Source organism: Pseudophryne corroboree, chromosome 1, assembly GCF_028390025.1.
Source record: "Pseudophryne corroboree isolate aPseCor3 chromosome 1, aPseCor3.hap2, whole genome shotgun sequence".
NCBI lineage: Eukaryota > Metazoa > Chordata > Amphibia > Anura > Myobatrachidae > Pseudophryne > Pseudophryne corroboree.
Window position 1 is genome coordinate 295,850,883 of NC_086444.1, and position 19,307 is coordinate 295,870,189.

The following is a 19,307-nucleotide window of genomic DNA, read 5'->3' on the forward strand; positions in this document are numbered from 1 at the left end:
TCGGGGGGCGGCGTTACCCCTGATTGATTGCTATAAAACAGCCACAGTGAAAGTTAAAAGTCAGGTCGTGGATTTTCTTTGGCAGCTGAGGTGATACAGGAGGAGGTCACTTTTGACTCCGCTTAACTCCGGCTCTTGGGGACTAGAGACCCCCAATTTGGTATGCAGGTGCACAAGAGACCCCTCTATTGGATTAACCCATCCCTGAAATTTTAGGTACCAGTTGAGATAAGTATGCCTAATGTCATGGGGGGGAGGGAGGACTTTTTGTAGAACGCCTCTAGGTCCACTTTAAGCCTTGATTTCAACCTTTGTCTAGGACAATCTTTGTGCAGCGACTGTATGAAAATTGTTATGCAGAATATTATGCATCAACACACTATTGGGGTGTTCTATAAATATAAATAAATTGAAACTGCTTTAACCTGAGTTTAAGACTATATTTCTTTGTTTTCTGTATTGAATATAGGAGGAATTCAACTGAATGCGATGGTGACTAGCACTGGGAATAAGTGCACGGAGCTATTCAATTGTCTGCATCATGTCCGGCACGTCAGGAGATGCAGTTTACAGTGCCTAATGCCCAGCATTTGGTCACAGTATTTAGCTTTTTATCATATTAAGTGCCGGGCGTGATGCTGTTAGCACATGTTGTAAGCCTTAAACTAGCATTGTGGCACAAGTATAGTCAAATTTCTGCTCGCACCTCAAAAGGGTGCGCGCAAAAATCGTCTCCGCAGGTTTACAGTGCAGGCAATTGAAAAGCTCTGGGTACTCATTCCTGGCACTACTCAACATCGCATTCAATTAAATTGCCCCCTAAACAATATGCAGTGGCACAATAGGAGGTAGATAACACAGCATGGACACTGGTGGGTGGGAGGCTATGTCACTGGGGAACTATTACTACAAAGGTGTGGGGGCAGGGTCGGACTGGCCCATAGGGGTACAGGGGAAACACTGCCTGGGGCTCCATACCTTCCTCTGGAATCCTCCAGATTGTACACTTGAATTATACATTATGCACATGTTACATTCTACTGCACAGGACAATGGTGTATTTTTTACAGTGTATTGCTTTTGTTAATCTTGTACATTAGCATGCATGCACTAGCAGTGTTTACTATATATATTATTTATCAAGGGGCCCAGACCATGCACTAATGGTTAGCCAAACTGAGAAAAATGGGCCCCTACCACTGCTTTTCCCTGGTGGGCCCTTCATGCCCCAGTCCATCACTGGGTGGGGGCAATGACACTAGGGTTCTATTGAACTGGGGGATGAGAGGCACTGTTACAATGGGTGCCTATGGACACCCTGTAGAGATATAGATAGATATATATGGGCAGTACAGATGGGCAGAACAGATGGTGTAATGAAAATTAATCCTAGCGCGAATGTCTGTGTGTGTACATGTGGTAGGAAAAATAAGATTTTACTCACCGGTAAATCTATTTCTCGTAGTCCGTAGTGGATGCTGGGAACTCCGAAAGGACCATGGGGAATAGCGGCTCCGCAGGAGTCTGGGCACAACTAAAAGAAAGCTTTTAGACTACCTGGTGTGCACTGGCTCCTCCCACTATGACCCTCCTCCAAGCCTCAGTTAGGATACTGTGCCCGGAAGAGCTGACACAATAAGGAAGGATTTTGAATCCCGGGTAAGACTCATACCAGCCACACCAATCACACCGTACAACACGTGATACCATATCCAGTTAACAGTATGAAACATAACTGAGCCTCTCAACAGATGGCTCAAAACAATAACCCGTTAGTGAACAATAACTATGTACAATTATTGCAGACAATCCGCACTTGGGACGGGCGCCCAGCATCCACTACGGACTACGAGAAATAGATTTACCGGTGAGTAAAATCTTATTTTCTCTAACGTCCTAGTGGATGCTGGGAACTTCGAAAGGACCATGGGGATTATACCAAAGCTCCCAAACGGGCGGGAGAGTGCGGATGACTCTGCAGCACCGAATGAGAGAACTCAAGGTCCTCCTCAGCCAGGGTATCAAATTTGTAGAATTTTGCAAACATGTTTGCTGCCCCTGACCAAGTAGCAGCTCGGCAAAGTTGTAAAGCCGAGACCCCTCGGGCAGCCGCCCAAGATGAGCCCACCTTCCTTGTAGAATGGGCTTTAACTGATTTAGGACGCGACAGTCCAACCGCAGAATGCGCCAGCTGAATTGTGCTACAAATCCAGCGAGCAATAGTCTGCTTAGAAGCAGGAGCACCCAGTTTGTTGGGTGCATACAGGATAAATAGCGAGTCAGTTTTCCTGACTCCAGCCGTCCTGGAAACATAAATTTTCAAGACCCTGACTACGTCCAGCAACTTGGAATCCTCCAAGTCACTAGTAGCCGCAGGCACTACAATAGGTTGGTTCAAGTGAAAAGCTGATACCACCTTAGGGAGAAACTGGGGACGAGTCCTCAATTCTGCCCTATCCATATGAAAAATCAGATAAGGGCTTTTAAGTGACAAAGCCGCCAATTCTGATACACGCCTGGCCGAAGCCAAGGCCAATAACATGACCACTTTCCACGTGAGATATTTAAGATCCACGGTCTTCAGTGGCTCAAACCAATGTGATTTTAGGAAATTCAACACCACGTTGAGATCCCAGGGTGCCACTGGAGGCACAAAAGGGGGATGAATATGCAGCACTCCTTTTACAAATGTCTGAACTTCAGGTAGTGAAGCTAGTTCTTTTTGGAAGAAAATCGACAGAGCCGATATCTGCACCTTAATGGAGCCTAATTTTAGGCCCATAGACACTCCTGCCTGTAGGAAATGCAGAAATCGACCCAGCTGAAACTCCTCTGTTGGGGCCTTATTGGCCTCACACCAAGCAACATATTTCCGCCATATGCGGTGATATTGTTTTACAGTTACATCTTTCCTGGCTTTAATCAGCGTAGGAATGACATCCTCCGGAATGCCCTTTTCCTTTAGGATCCGGTGTTCAACCGCCATGCCGTCAAACGCAGCCGCGGTAAGTCTTGGAACAGACAGGGCCCCTGCTGCAGCAGGTCCTGTCTGAGCGGCAGAGGCCATGGGTCCTCTGAGATCATCTCTTGAAGTTCCGGGTACCACGCTCTTCTTGGCCAATCCGGAACCACGAGTATTGTCCTTACTCCTCGTTTTCTTATTATTCTCAGTACCTTTGGTATGAGAGGCAGAGGAGGGAACACATAAACCGACTGGTACACCCACGGTGTCACTAGAGCGTCCACCGCTATCGCCTGAGGGTCCCTTGACCTGGCGCAATATCTCTCTAGTTTTTTGTTTAGGCGGGACGCCGTCATGTCCACCTGTGGCCGTTCCCAACGATTTACAATCAGTGTGAAGACTTCTGGATGAAGTCCCCACTCTCCCGGGTGGAGGTCGTGTCTGCTGGGGAAGTCTGCTTCCCAGTTGTCCACTCCCGGAATGAACACTGCTGACAGTGCTAACACGTGATTTTCCGCCCATCGGAGAATCCTTGTGGCTTCTGCCATCGCCGTCCTGCTTCTGGTGTCGCCCTGTCGGTTTACATGGGCGACTGCCGTGATGTTGTCTGACTGGATCAGTACCGGCTGGTTTTGAAGCAGGGGTTTTGCCTGACTTAGGGCATTGTAAATGGCCCTCAGTTCTAGAATATTTATGTGTAGGGAAGTCTCCTGACTCGACCATAGTCCTTGGAAGTTTCTTCCCTGTGTGACTGCCCCCCAGCCTCGAAGGCTGGCGTCCGTGGTCACCAGGACCCAGTCCTGTATGCCGAATCTGCGGCCCTCTAGAAGATGAGCACTCTGCAGCCACCACAGCAGAGACACCCTGGTTCTTGGAGACAGGGTTATTAGCCGATGCATCTGAAGATGCGATCCGGACCATTGGTCCAACAGGTCCCACTGAAAGATTCTGGCATGGAACCTGCCGAAAGGAATTGCTTCGTAAGAAGCCACCATCTTTCACAGGACTCGCGTGCAGTGATGCACCGACACCTGTTCTGGTTTCAGGAGGTTTCTGACTAGAGACGACAGCTCCATGGCTTTTTCCTCTGGGAGAAACACTTTTTTCTGGACTGTGTCCAGAATCATTCCCAGGAACAGTAGACGTGTCGTCGGAACCAGCTGTGACTTTGGAATATTCAGAATCCAACCGTGCTGGTGTAGCACCTCCTGAGATAGTGCTACTCCTACCAACAACTGCTCCTTGGATCTCGCCTTTATTAGGAGATCGTCCAAGTATGGGATAATTAAAACTCCCTTTTTTCGAAGGAGTATCATCATTTCCGCCATCACCTTGGTAAACACCCTCGGTGCCGTGGACAGACCAAACGGCAGCGTCTGGAATTGGTAATGGCAATTCTGTACCGCAAATCTGAGGTACTCCTGGTGAGGATGGTAAATGGGGACATGCAGGTAAGCATCCTTGATGTCCAGGGATACCATGTAATCCCCCTCGTCTAGACTTGCAATAACCGCCCTGAGCGATTCCATCTTGAACTTGAATTTTTTTATGTATGTGTTCAAGGATTTCAAATTTAAAATGGGTCTCACCGAACCGTCCGGTTTCGGTACCACAAACAGTGTGGAATAGTAACCCCGTCCTTGTTGAAGTAGGGGCACCTTGACTATCACCCGCTGGGAATACAGCTTGTGAATTGCCTCTAGCACAGCCTCCCTGTCCGAGGGAGTTGTTGGCAAGGCAGATTTGAGGAAACGGCGGGGGGGAGACGCCTCGAATTCCAGCTTGTACCCCTGAGATACTACTTGAAGGATCCAGGGATCCACCTGTGAGCGAGCCCACTGATCGCTGAAATTTTTAAGGCGGCCCCCCACCGTACCTGGCTCCACCTGTGGAGCCCCGTCATGCGGCGGACTTGGAAGAAGCGGGGGAGGACTTTTGCTCCTGGGAACTAGCTGTTTGTTGCAGCCTTTTTCCCCTACCTCTGCCACTGGACAGAGAGGACCCGCCTTTTCCTCGCCTGTTTTTCTGGGACCGAAAGGACTGTACCTGATAAAACGGCGCTTTTTTAGGCTGTGAGGAAACATGGGGTAAAAATGCTGACTTCCCAGCTGTTGCTGTGGAAACGAGGTCCGAGAGACCATCCCCGAATAACTCCTCACCCTTATAAGGCAAAACTTCCATGTGCCTTTTGGAATCTGCATCCCCTGTCCACTGCCGAGTCCATAAGCCTCTCCTAGCAGAAATGGACAATGCACTTATTTTAGATGCCAGCCGGCAGATCTCCCTCTGTGCATCTCTCATGTATAAGACTGATTCTTTTATATGCTCTATGGTTAGCAGAATAGTGTCCCTGTCTAGGGTGTCAATATTTTCTGACAGGGAATCTGACCACGCAGCGGCAGCACTGCACATCCATGCTGACGCAATAGCTGGTCTAAGTATAATGCCTGTGTGTGTATATATAGACTTCAGGATCGCCTCCTGCTTTCTATCCGCAGGCTCCTTCAGGGCGGCCGTATCCGGAGACGGAAGTGCCACCTTTTTAGACAAACGTGTGAGCGCTTTATCCACCCTAGGAGGTGTTTCCCAACGTGCCCTATCCTCTGGCGGGAAAGGGAACGCCATTAGTAATTTTTTTGAGATTATCAATCTTTTATCAGGGAAAGCCCACGCTTCTTCACACACTTCATTTAATTCTTCAGATGGGGGAAAAACTACGGGTAGTTTTTTCTCCCCAAATATAATACCCTTTTTAGTGGTACCTGGGTTTATATCTGAAATGTGTAACACCTCTTTCATTGCCTCAATCATGCAGCGAATGGCCTTAGTGGACATTAGATTAGACTCACCGTCGTCGACACTGGTATCAGTATCCGTGTCGACATCTGGGTCTGCCATCTGAGGTAGCGGGCGTTTTAGAGCCCCTGATGGCCTTTGAGACACCTGGGCAGGCACGAGCTGAGAAGCTGGCTGTCCCGCATTTGGCATGTCGTCAAATTTTTTGTGTAAGGAGTCGACACTTGCACGTAATTCCTTCCATAAAACCATCCACTCAGGTGTCTGCCCCGCAGGGGGTGACATCACTTCTACAGGCATCTGCTCCGCCTCCACATAATTTTCCTCCTCAAACATGTCGACACAGCCGTACCGACACACCGCACACACACCGGGAATGCTCTAACAGAGGACAGGACCCCACAGAAGCCCTTTGGGGAGACAGAGAGAGAGTATGCCAGCACACACCAGAGCGCTATATACTGCAGGGACTAACTGAATTATGTCCCCTATAGCTGCTATAATATTTACTGCGCCTAAATTTAGTGCCCCCCCTCTCTTTTTTACCCTTTTCTGTAGTGTAGACTGCAGGGGAGAGCCAGGGAGCTTCCTTCCAGCGGAACTGTGAGGGAAAAATGGCGCCCAGTGTGCTGAGGGAGATAGCTCCGCCCCTTTTTCGCGGACTATTCTCCCGCTTTTTTAAGGATTCTGGCAGGGGTAATTATCACACATATAGCCTCTGGGGCTATATATTGTGATTGTTTTGCCAGCCAAGGTGTTTTTATTGCTGCTCAGGGCGCCCCCCCCCCAGCGCCCTGCACCCTCAGTGACCGGAGTGTGAAGTGTGTATGAGAAGCAATGGCGCACAGCTGCAGTGCTGTGCGCTACCTTGGTGAAGACAGAAGTCTTCATGCCGCCGATTTTCCGGACTTCTTCTGGCTCTGTAAGGGAGACGGCGGCGCGGCTCCGGGACCGAACACCAAGGCCAGTTCCATGCGGTCGGTCCCTCTGGAGCTAATGGTGTCCAGTAGCCTAAGAAGCCCAAGCTAGCTGCAAGCAGGTAGGTTTGCTTCTTCTCCCCTTAGTCCCTCGTTGCAGTGAGCCTGTTGCCAGCAGGTCTCACTGTAAAATAAAAAAACTAAAATATACTTTCTTTCTAAGAGCTCAGGAGAGCCCCTAGTGTGCATCCAGATCGGCCGGGCACAAAAATCTAACTGAGGCTTGGAGGAGGGTCATAGTGGGAGGAGCCAGTGCACACCAGGTAGTCTAAAAGCTTTCTTTTAGTTGTGCCCAGACTCCTGCGGAGCAGCTATTCCCCATGGTCCTTTCGGAGTTCCCAGCATCCACTAGGACGTTAGAGAAATAGGATTTTAATACCTGCCGGTAAATCCTTTTCTCTTAGTCCGTAGAGGATGCTGGGGATACTTCAAGAACCATGGGGTATAGACGGGATCCACAGGAGACATGGGCACTTTAAGACTTTCAAAGGGGTGTGAACTGGCTCCTCCCTCTAAGCCCCTCCTCCAGACTCCAGTTATAGGAACTGTGCCCAGGGAGACGGACATTTCGAGGAAAAGGATTTATTGTTAAACTAAGGTGAGATACATACCAGCTCACACCTCAAGCACGCCGTACAACATGGCATTTAATACAACGCAAGTCAACGGCATGAACAACATCAGCAACAGGCTGACTATAACGTAACACAACATGTGTGTAACCATAAATAAAACTGCAGATACAGTACGCACTGGGACGGGCGCCCAGCATCCTCTACGGACTAAGAGAAAATAAGATTTTAAACCTACCGGTAAATCTTTTTCTCGTAGTCCGTAGAGGATGCTGGGGACTCCGTAAGGACCATGGGGATAGACGGGCTCCGCAGGAGACATGGGCACTTTAAGAAAGACTTTAGGTCTGGGTGTGCACTGGCTCCTCCCTCTATGCCCCTCCTCTAGACCTCAGTTAGAGAAACTGTGCCCAGAGGAGATGGACAGTACGAGGAAAGGATTTTTGTTAATCCAAGGGCAAGATTCATACCAGCCACACCAATCACACCGTATAACTTGTGTATCTATTAAACAGTTAACAGTATGAAAAAACAATGTAGCATCAGTCCAACCTGATGAAACTATAACATAACCCTTATGGAAGCAAAACTATATACAAGTCTCGCAGAAGTAGTCCGCACTTGGGACGGGCGCCCAGCATCCTCTACGGACTACGAAAAAAAGATTTACCGGTAGGTTTAAAATCTTATTTTCTCTAACGTCCTAGAGGATGCTGGGGACTCCGTAAGGACCATGGGGATTATACCAAAGCTCCCAAACGGGCGGGAGAGTGCGGATGACTCTGCAGCACTGAATGAGCAAACATGAGGTCCTCCTCAGCCAGGGTATCAGACTTATAGAACTTTGCAAAGGTGTTTGAACCCGACCAAGTAGGAGCTCGGCACAGTTGTAGTGCCGAGACCCCTCGGGCAGCCGCCCAAGACGAGCCCACCTTCCTAGTGGAATGGGCCTTGACCGATTTTGGTAATGGCAATACAGCCGTAGAATGCGCCTGCTGAATCGTATTACAGATCCAGCGAGCAATAGTCTGCTTCGAAGCAGGGGCGCCAACCTTGTTGGCTGCATATAGGGCAAACAGTGATTCTGTTTTCCTGACTCTAGCCGTTCTGGCCACATAAATTTTCAAAGCCCTGACTACATCAAGGGACTCGGAATCCTCCAAATCTCGTGTAGCCACAGGCACCACAATAGGTTGGTTCATATGAAAAGATGACACCACCTTAGGAAAGAATTGAGGACGGGTCCGCAATTCTGCCCTATCCATATGGAAACCAGATAGGGGCTTTTATGAGACAAAGCCGCCAATTCCGACACTCGCCTAGCTGAAGCCAAGGCTAATAACATGACCACCTTCCAAGTGAGATATTTTAACTTCACCGTTTGAAGTGGTTCAAACCAGTGCGACTTAAGGAAACTCAACACCACGTTAAGGTCCCAAGGCGCCACCGGAGGTATAAAAGGAGGCTGAATATGCAGCACTCCCTTCACAAAAGTCTGTACTTCTGGGGGAGAAGCCAATTCTCTTTGAAAGAAAATGGATAAGGCCGAAATCTGAACCTTAATGGAGCCTAATTTTAGGCCCAAATTCACTCCAGTCTGTAGGAAGTGAAGGAAACGGCCCAGATGGAATTCTTCCGTAGGAGCATTCCTGGCCTCACACCAAGAAACATATTTTCGCCATATACGGTGATAATGTTTAGCTGTCACGTCCTTCCTAGCCTTTATCAGCGTAGGAATGACCTCATCCGGAATTCCCTTTTCCGCTAGGATCCGGCGTTCAACCGCCATGCCGTCAAACGCAGCCGCGGTAAGTCTTGAAACAGACATGGTCCCTGTTGTAACAGGTCCTGTCGTAGAGGAAGAGGCCACGGATCTTCTGTGAGTATTTCCAGCAGATCCGGATACCAGGTCCTTCGTGGCCAATCTGGAACAATGAGAATTGTTCTCACTCCTCTTTTTCTTATTATTCTCAACACCTTGGGTATGAGAGGAAGAGGAGGAAACACATAGACCAACTGGAACACCCACGGTGTCACTAGGGCGTCTACAGCTACCGCCTGAGGGTCTTTTGATCTGGCGCAATACCTCTGTAGCTTTTTGTTGAGGCGGGATGCCATCATGTCTATCTGGGGCAGTCCCCACTGACTTGCAATCTGTGCGAAAACTTCCCGATGAAGTCCCCACTCCCCTGGATGCAGGTCGTGTCTGCTGAGGAAGTCTGCTTCCCAGCTGTCCACTCCCGGAATGAACACTGCTGACAGTGCGCTTACATGATTTTCCGCCCAGCGAAGAATCTTGGTGGCTTCCGCCATTGCCACTCTGCTCCTTGTGCCGCCTTGGTGGTTTACATGAGCCACTGCGGTGATGTTGTCTGACTGGATCAGAACTGGTTGGTCGCGAAGCAAGTTCTCCGCTTGACGTAGGGCGTTGTATATGGCCCTCAGTTCCAGGATGTTGATGTGAAGACAAGTCTCTTGACTTGTCCAAAGTCCTTGGAAGTTTCTTCCCTGTGTGACTGCTCCCCACCCTCTGAGGCTCGCGTCCGTGGTCACCAGGATCCAATCCTGAATGCCGAACCTGCGTCCTTCCAAAAGGTGAGCACTCTGCAGCCACCACAGGAGAGATACCCTGGCCCTGGGGGACAGGGTGATCAGCTGATGAATTTGTAGATGTGATCCGGACCACTTGTCCAATAGGTCCCATTGGAAAGTCCTTGCATGGAACCTGCCGAAGGGAATGGCTTCGTATGTTGCCACCATTTTTCCCAGGACTTGAGTGCAATGATGCACAGACACTTGTTTTGGCTTCAATAGGTTCTTGACTAGAGTCATGAGTTCCTGAGCTTTTTCTATCGGGAGAAAAACCCTTTTCTGGTCTGTGTCCAGAATCATGCCCAAGAAGGTCAGACGAGTCGTAGGAACCAGCTGTGACTTCGGGATATTGAGAATCCAGCCGTGTTGCTGTAACACCTTCAATGAAAGTGACACCCTGTTCAGTAACTTCTCTCGTGATCTCGCTTTTATGAGGAGATCGTCCAAGTATGGGATAATTGTGACACCCTGCTTGCGCAGGAGCACCAACATTTCCGCCATTACCTTGGTGAAAATCCTCAGGGCCGTGGAAAGCCCAAACGGCAACGTCTGAAATTGGTAATGACAATCCTGTACCGCAAATCTCAGGTACGCCTGGTGAGGTGGATAAATGGGGACATGAAGGTAAGCATCCTTTATGTCCAGAGATACCATAAAATCCCCCCCTTCCAGGCTGGCGATGACCGCTCTGAGCGATTCCATCTTGAACTTGAACCGTTTTAAGAATAGGTTCAGGGATTTTAAATTCAATATGGGTCTGACCGAACAGTCCGGTTTCGGAACTACAAACAGGGTTGAGTAGTATCCCCTCCCTCTCTGAAGCAGGGGAACTTCGACCACCACTTATTGAAGACACAATTTGTGAATAGCATTTAACACTATCTCCCTTTCTAGGGGAGAAGTCGGTAGAGCCAATTTGAAAAACCGGCGAGGAGGCACCTCTTCGAATTCCAGCTTGTATCCCTGAGAAACAATTTCTATTGCCCAGGGATCCACCTGTGAGTGAACCCAGATGTGGCTGAAAAGTCGAAGACGTGCCCCCACTGGGGCGGACTCCCTCAGCGGAGCCCCAGCGTCATGCGGTGGATTTTGCAGAGGCCGGGGAGGACTTCTGTTCCTGGGAACTACCTGTGCTGTGCAGCTTTTTACCTCTGCCTTTACCTCTGGCAAGAAAGGACGATCCACGTACTCTTTTGCTTTTATTTGAACGAAAGGACTGCATTTGATAATGTGGCGCTTTCTTAGGTTGTGAGGGAACATAAGGCAAAAAATTCGATTTACCTGCCGTAGCTGTGGAGACCAGGTCCGAGAGACCTTCTCCAAACAATTCCTCACCCTTGTAAGGTAAAACCTCCATATGTCTTTTTGAGTCGGCATCACCTGTCTACTGTCGAGTCCAGAGGACTCGTCTAGCAGAGATTGACATAGCGTTTATTCTGGAACCCAGTAAACTAATGTCTCTTTGAGCATCTCTCATATATAAGACAGCATCCTTTATATGGCCTAGGGTCAATAAAATGGTATCCTTATCTAAGGTCTCAATCTCCGCCAATAAGGAATCTGTGTAAATGGATTTCAAGGTAACCTCCTGCTTGCGGTCAGCAGGATTCTTGAGGGTAGCCGTCTCTTGGGATGGCAGCACTATCTTTTTTGACAAGCGTGTCAACGCTTTGTCCACCTTAGGGGAGGATTCCCACCGTATCCTGTCCGTTGGCGGGAAAGGATACGCCATAAGAATCCTTTTGGGAATCTGCAGTTTTTTGTCTGGAGATTCCCAAGCTTTTTCACATAATTCGTTCAACTCATGTGAGGAGGAAAAAGTTACCTCAGGCTTCTTTCCCTTATACATGTGTACCCTCGTGATATGCAACACTTCTTTTATTGCAATAATCATATATCGAATACATTTAGCCACTTTTGGCTGTAACTTTGCATCATCGTAGTCGACACTGGAGTCCGAATCCGTGTCGGTATCAGTGTCTGCTATTTGGGATAGTGGGCGCTTCTGAGAACCTGAAGGTCCCGGCGACATAGGGACAGGCATGGGTTCACTCCCTGACTGTTCCTTAGCTTCAACTTTGTCTAATCTTTTGTGCAATAAGTTCACATTAGCACTTAAAACATTCCACATATCCATCCAGTCAGGTGTCGGCACCGCCGATGGAGACCTCACATTCATACGCTCCCCCTCCTCCCTAGGTGAGCCTTCTACCTCAGACATGTCGACACACGCGTACCGACACCACACACACAGGGAACCTCTTATCTGAAGACAGTTTCCCCACCAGGCCCTTTGGAGAGACAGAGAGAGAGTATGCCAGCACACACCCCAGCGCTATACGACCCTGGGAAAAAAAAACACTAAATGTTTATCCAGTAGCGCTGTTTATACTTTTTATCCGCCAAATTTGTGCCCCCCCCTCTTAAAACCCCTCTATCACCGTGTATAAGCAGGGGAGAGTCCGGGGAGCTTCCTCTCAGCGCTGTGCTGTGGAGAAAAATGGCGCTGGTGAGTGCTGAGGGAGAAGCCCCGCCCCCTCGGCGGCGGGCTTCTGTCCCGCTCAAAATTCCTGAAAACTGGCGGGGGAGCCCATCTGTACATGTATATACTTATTTTGCCAATGGAGAGGTTTTATTGCTGCCCAGGGCGCCCCCCATGCGCCCTGCACCCTTACAGTGACTGCGTTGTGTGAGGTGTATGGGAGCAATGGCGCACAGCTTTACTGCTGTGCGTTACCTCAGTGAAGATCATGAAGTCTTCTGCCGCCTCTGAAGTCTTCTTTTCTTCTCATACTCACTCGGCTTCTATCTTCCGGCTCTGCGAGGAGGACGGCGGCGCGGCTCTGGGACGGACGGCAAGGGTGAGACCTGCGTACCAATCCCTCTGGAGCTAATGGTGTCCAGTAGCCTAAGAAACAGAGCCTTGAAACTCACAGAAATAGGTCTGTTTCTCTCTCTTTAGTCCCTCGATGCAGGGAGTCTGTTGCCAGCAGGCTCCCTGAAAATAATAAACCTAACAAATATACTTTCTGACAGGAAGCTCAGGAGAGCTCCCTGTAGTGCACCCATCTCCTCTGGGCACAGTATCAAACTGAGGTCTAGAGGAGGGGCATAGAGGGAGGAGCCAGTGCACACCCAGACCTAAAGTCTTTCTTAAAGTGCCCATGTCTCCTGCGGAGCCCGTCTATCCCCATGGTCCTTACGGAGTACCCAGCATCCTCTAGGACGTTAGAGAACAGGATTTACCGGTAGGTATTAAAATCCTATTTTCTCATACGTCCTAGAGGATACTGGGGACACTTCAAGAACCATGGGGTTTATACCAAAGCTCTAGAACGGGCAGGAGAGTGCGGATGACTCTGCAGCACCGATTGACCAAACATGAGGTCCTTATCAGCCAGGGTATCAAACTTGTAGAACTTCGCAAAGGTGTTTGAACCCGACCAAGTATCTGCTCTGCAAAGTTGTAAACCCGAGACCACTCGGGCAGCTGCCCAGGATGAGCCCACCTTTCTGGTAGAATGGGCCTTCACCGATTTCGGTAACGGCAATCCAGCCGTAGAATGAGCCTGCTGAATCGTATGACAGATCCAGCGCGCAACAGTCTGCTTGGAAGCAGGAGCCCCAATTTTATTGTGAGCATACAGGATAAACAGAGCCTCTGTTTTCCTAAACTGAGCCGTTCTGGCGACACACATTTTCAAAGCTCTTACTACATCAAGAAGCTTCGAATCCAGCAAGGCGTCAGTAGCCACTGGCACCACAATAGGCTGGTTCAAGTGGAACGACGAAACCACTTTCGTCAGAAACTGCTGACGAATCCTCAATTCTGCTCTATCTTCATGGAAGATCAAATCAGGGCTCTTGTGAGACAAGGCCGCCAATTCAGACACCCGCCTTGCGGATGCCAAGGCCAACAGCATGACCACTTTCCAAGTAAGGAATTTCAACTCTACCTCCTGTAAAGGCTCAAACCAATGAGATTGAAGGAACTGCAACACCACGTTAAGATCCCATGGTGCCACAGGGGGCACAAAGGGAGGTTGGATGTGCAATACGCCTTTTACGAAGGTCTGAACTTCTGGAAAGGAGGCCAATTGTTTTTGGAAGAAAACGATAAAGCCGAAATTTGCACTTTAATTGAGCCCAACTTTAGGCCCGCATCCACACCAGCTTGTAGAAAATGGAGAAAACGTCCTAACTGAAATTCTTCCGTAGGAGCTTTCTGGGATTCACACCAAGACACGTATTTTCTCCAAATACGGTGGTAATGTTTAGACGTTACTCCTTTTCTGGCCTGAATAAGAGTGGGGATGACTTCCTTGGGAATACCCTTTCGGGCTAGGATACGGCGTTCAACCTCCAAGCCGTCAAACGAAGTTGCAGTAAGTCTTGGAACACGCACGGCCCCTGCCGTAATAGATCCTCCCTCAGAGGAAGAGGCCAGGGATCTCCTATGAGTAATTCCTGAAGATCTGGATACCAAGCCTTCCTTGGCCAATCTGGAACAATGAGGATCGCTTGAACCTTTGTTTTTCTTATGATCTTTATCACTTTTGGAATGAGTGGAAGCGGAGGAAACACGTACACCGACCGAAACACCCACGGTGTCACTAGGGCGTCCACTGCTATTGCTTGAGGTTCTCTCGACCTGGAACAATATCTCTGAAGTTTCTTGTTGAGGCGAGACACCATCATGTCTATTAGAGGAATTCCCCAACGACTTGTCACTTCTGCAAAGACCTCTTGATGAAGACCCCACTCTCCTGGATGGAGATCATGTCTGCTGAGGAAGTCTGCTTCCCAGTTGTCCTGGAATGAAGATCGCTGATAGAGCGCTTGCATGCCTTTCCGCCCAACGGAGCACCTTTGTGGCCTCTGCCATTGCCGCTCTGCTCTTTGTCCGCCCTGGCGGTTTATGTACGCTACTGCTGTTATGTTGTCCGACTGAATCAAGACGGGCCGATTGCGAAGAAGATGTTCCGCTTGCAGAAGGCCGTTGTGAATGGCCCTTAACTCCAGAACGTTTATGTGTAGACACATTTCCTGGCTTGACCATTTTCCCTGGAAGCTTTCCCCCTGCGTGACTGCTCCCAGCCTTGGGAGTCTCGCATCCGTGGTCACTACGATCCAGGCCTGGACCCCGAACCTGCGTCCCTCTAGGAGGTGAGAGCTGCGCAGCCACCACAGGAGTGAGATTCTGGTCTTGGAGGACAGGGTTATCCATCGGTGCATGTGCAGATGGGACCCGGACCACTTGTCCAATAGGTCCCACTGAAACACTCTGGCATGGAACCTGCCAAACTGAATGACCTCGTAGGCCGCCACCATCTTCCCCAGCAACTGAGTGCTTTGATGGATCGATACTCTGGCTGGTTTCAGAATTTGTTTGACCAGGTTCTGAATTTCCAGAGCCTTTTCCACTGAAGAAAAACTCTCTGTAATTCTGTGTCCAGAATCATTCCCAAAAACGACAGCCGTGTCGTCGGAACCAACTGCGATTTTGGCAAGTTTAGGAGCCAACCTTGTTGCTGCAGAATTGTCAGGGAGAGCGTAATGTTCTGCAGTAATTGGTCCCTGGATCTCGCATTTATCAGGAGATCGTCCAAGTACGGGATAATTGTGACTCCTTGTTTGCGCAGGAGAACCATCATTTCGGCCATTACTTTGGTGAAAACCCTCAGAGCCGTGGACAGACCAAACGACAACGTCTGAAATTGGTAATGGCAATCCGGAACTGCAAACCTCAGGTAAGCCTGATGTGGAGGATAAATGGGAACATGTAAGTAGGCATCCTTTATGTCTACCGACACCATAAAATCCCCCACCTCCAGACTGGAGATCACAGCCCGGAGAGATTCCATCTTGAATTTGAATTTTCTCAGGTAGAAATTGAGGGATTTAAGGTTCAGGATTGGTCTGACTGAGCCGTCCGGCTTCGGGACCACGAACAGGCTCGAATAAAAGCCTTCTCCCTGTTGCGACAGGGGAACCCTGACAATGACGTGATTTTGACACAATTTTTGTATTGCGGCGCATACCACTTCCCTGTCTGGAAGAGAAGCTGGTAAGGCTGATTTGAAAAATCGGTGAGGGGGGATGTCTTGAAACTCCAGTTTGTACCCTTGGGACACTATTTCTAAAACCCATGGGTCCAGGCCCGAACGAGCCCAGAACTGACTGAAGGGCCTGAGACGTGCCCCCACCAGTGCGGACTCCCGCAGAGGAGCCACAGCGTCATGCGGTGGACTTGGCAGAAGCCGGGGAGGACTTCTGCTCTTGGGAACCGGCCACGGACGGTGATCGCTTACCCTTTCCCTTTCCTCTAGTAGCAAGGAAGGAAGACCCCCGGCCTTTTCTGTATTTATAGGGCCGAAAGGACTGCATCTGATATTGGTGTGCTTTCTTTTGTGGTGCAGGCACATAAGGTAAAAATGATGACTTACCCGCGGTAGCCGTAGATACCAACTCAGCGAGGCCGTCACCAAACAATACACCACCTTTATACGGTAGAGACTCCATAGCTTTCTTGAGTTAACATCAGCATTCCATTGATGAATCCACAATGCTCTCCTAGCTGAGAACGCCATGGCATTGGCCAGTGAGCCCAAGAGGCCAATATCTCTCGCAGCTTCCTTTAGGTAGACTGCAGCGTCCCTGATATGATCTAGTGTCAGAAGAATGCTATCCCTATCCAGGGTATCCAATTCAGATGACAGGTTATCTGCCCATTTTTCGATAGCACTACTCACCCACGCAGATGCAATGGCTGGTCTGAGTAGCGTACCCGTGGAGATATAAATGGATTTCAATGTATTTTCCTGCCTACGATCTGCAGGATCCTTTAGGGCTGCCGTGTCAGGAGACAGAAGAGCCACCTTTTTGGACAGCTGTGATAAAGCTTTGTCCACAATGGGGGGTGACTCCCATTTGTCCCTATCCCCAGAGGGAAACGGATACGCCACTACATTCCTTTTGGGAATCTGAAACTTTTTGTCAAGATTTTCCCAAACCTTTTCACAAAGCGCGTTCACTTCATGAGAGGGAGGAAATGTTACCTCAGGTTTCTTCCCTTTATACATACAGACCCTAGTATCAGGAACAGTAGGGTCCTCAGTGATATGTAATCCATCTTTTATAGCCACAATCATGTACTGAATGCTCTTTGCCAGTTTTGGATCTAATCTGGCATCACTATAGTCGACACTTGAGTCAGTGTCCGTGTTGGTATCCGTGTCTGCCAGCTGGGCAAATGAACGTTTTTGTGACCCCGAAGGGGGTCTGGACTTGAAACAACACATCCTCTACGGATTTCTTCCAAGCCTGGTTCTGAGACTCAGATTTATCCAATCTTTTATTAATCAGAGCCACATTTGCATTCAAAGCACTCAAAACATTCACCCAATCAGGTGTCGGCGGTGCCGACAGGGTCACTCCCACAGCCTTTTGTGTCCCTAACATAGTCTCCTCCTGGGAAGAGCACTCCGCCTCAGACATGCCGACACACGTGCACCCACCACACGTAGATACACTGGGCCTACAGGGGACAGACCTACAGTAAAGGCTGTCAGAGAGACACAGAGGGAGATATAGCCAGCTCACACCCCAGTGCCCAAACCCGGTCTGAACACTACAGACAATGTCCCAGACCTGCGGCGCTTTTATAAACTAATATAATGCCACCCCCCGCCAGTTTTTCACCCTGTTAGTTGTACAGCAGTGTGAGGAAGTACCAGCGTCTCTGCAGCTTGTGAAGAGAAAATGGCGCCGGACTGTGTGCTGTGAGGGCTAAGCCCCGCCCCCGTACTGGCACGCTTCAGACCCGCTCATTTTTAAACTGTTTTACACTGGCGGGGGTCCGAACAGTGCCCAGGCACTTAGTCCGCTGTTGCCAAATAAACATATGAGGTTTATATGCTGCCTGGGCACAGATTCTAAACTGGAGTCTGGAGGAGGGGCATAGAGGGAGGAGCCAGTTCACACCCCTTTGAAAGTCTTAAAGTGCCCATGTCTCCTGTGGATCCCATCTATACCCCATGGTTCTTGAAGTGTCCCCAGCATCCTCTAGGACGTATGAGAAATATAGATTGTAAGCTCCACTGGGGTTGTAAAGCGATGCGGAATATGTGTACGCTATATAAATGACTAGTAATAGATTATATATGTATATATATATTTTACATTACAGTTTTGAAAAATACATAGGAGGGCTTTTTTTTCTCTATCTACCAATAATGTTAAAGCACTTGATACTTGGGCTTATCTGATTGGTTAGACAGTGAATGTTGTGTTGTTCTCCCTTGTTTGCTACTTAGCTATAGGAAAACTATATATCATGCAAACAATCCCGCATTCTGATTAAACACAAAACACATTAATTACATAGAGGTAACACTGATTAGCATCTATCAGACAGCCATAAAACACTGACATACACTGTAGCCTATTTGGAATATAAAGTATGAAGTTCAAGTTTTAAATGTACACTGATATTCAGCTAAATAATAGTACGCACTTCATCTGAATAAGGGTGCTCTCCTATCACACATGTCCCTTTCACCACCATATTATGTATTACAATGAAACATGCAGTGTGTGCTTATGGCAATGGACGTGAAAGGGCAGGAGTGTTCCTGTATGCCCCCATTACCTTATAAAACGTGATCTGGTCCAGTGACAAGGAGCCCTTGGTGTGCAGTGCACTGCAGTGTTGCAGCAGTATGCTGCACACTAGCAGCACCACAAGCACTGCACACGGAGCCGTCACACTGCATCCTCCCGACATGATTGTTGAGCAAGATCAAAGGCTGGTGCTGAGCAGAGATGGGATCATGTGACGTACCACGTGACACACTGACATGGACATGGAGGGGTATCTGAGATCTGCTTATTGCGATAGAAATGAAAGTATTTTAGATGCTACAATAACTCATTTTGGTTTGTCAGTGGAAACTTCTCTACCTGCTTTAATACTAACTAGCTACACGATGGAATTCCTGATTATGTCCAGATTAGGTGCAATGTCTCAGCCACAAAATATCCATCCTGGTAACTTTGAAAATATTGTACAATATATAAACTGTATTATTATTATTTTGTTGTTCTACCATGCTAGCTTACCTTAGCATGAAAGGCGCAACAGAGCACTATAAGGTAGTTTAGCAGTTTGCTAGATGCATTTTATGTAATAAGTTATTTAAATTAAAAAAAAAAGAATATTTGCTGGAATATATAGAAGTATTTGCAGGACACATTGCTGAATTTGGATTTTTTTTACGGGTGTAGAACTGTAGATAAAAGCCAGGTTTATACTAGGTATATTGAAAAGCCAGTTCACAGGTACACTGCTCAAAAAAATAAAGGGAACACTTAAACAACACAATGTAACTCCAAGTCAATCACACTTCT

The 19,307-nt window shown here is 48.5% G+C and overlaps 1 protein-coding gene across 1 annotated transcript in view; it reads right to left on the reverse strand.

Annotated features, from left to right (window-relative positions):
- Positions 1-18,748, reverse strand: part of ERP29 (endoplasmic reticulum protein 29) — a 68,596-nt gene extending 49,848 nt beyond the window's left edge. Inside the window, exon 1 of the mRNA XM_063963902.1 lies at positions 18,550-18,748. Coding sequence (XP_063819972.1) covers positions 18,550-18,684 — 135 coding nt within the window. The 5' untranslated portion in view covers positions 18,685-18,748. The remainder of the gene's footprint in view (positions 1-18,549) is intronic.
- Between the last annotated feature and the right edge of the window lie 559 nt (positions 18,749-19,307).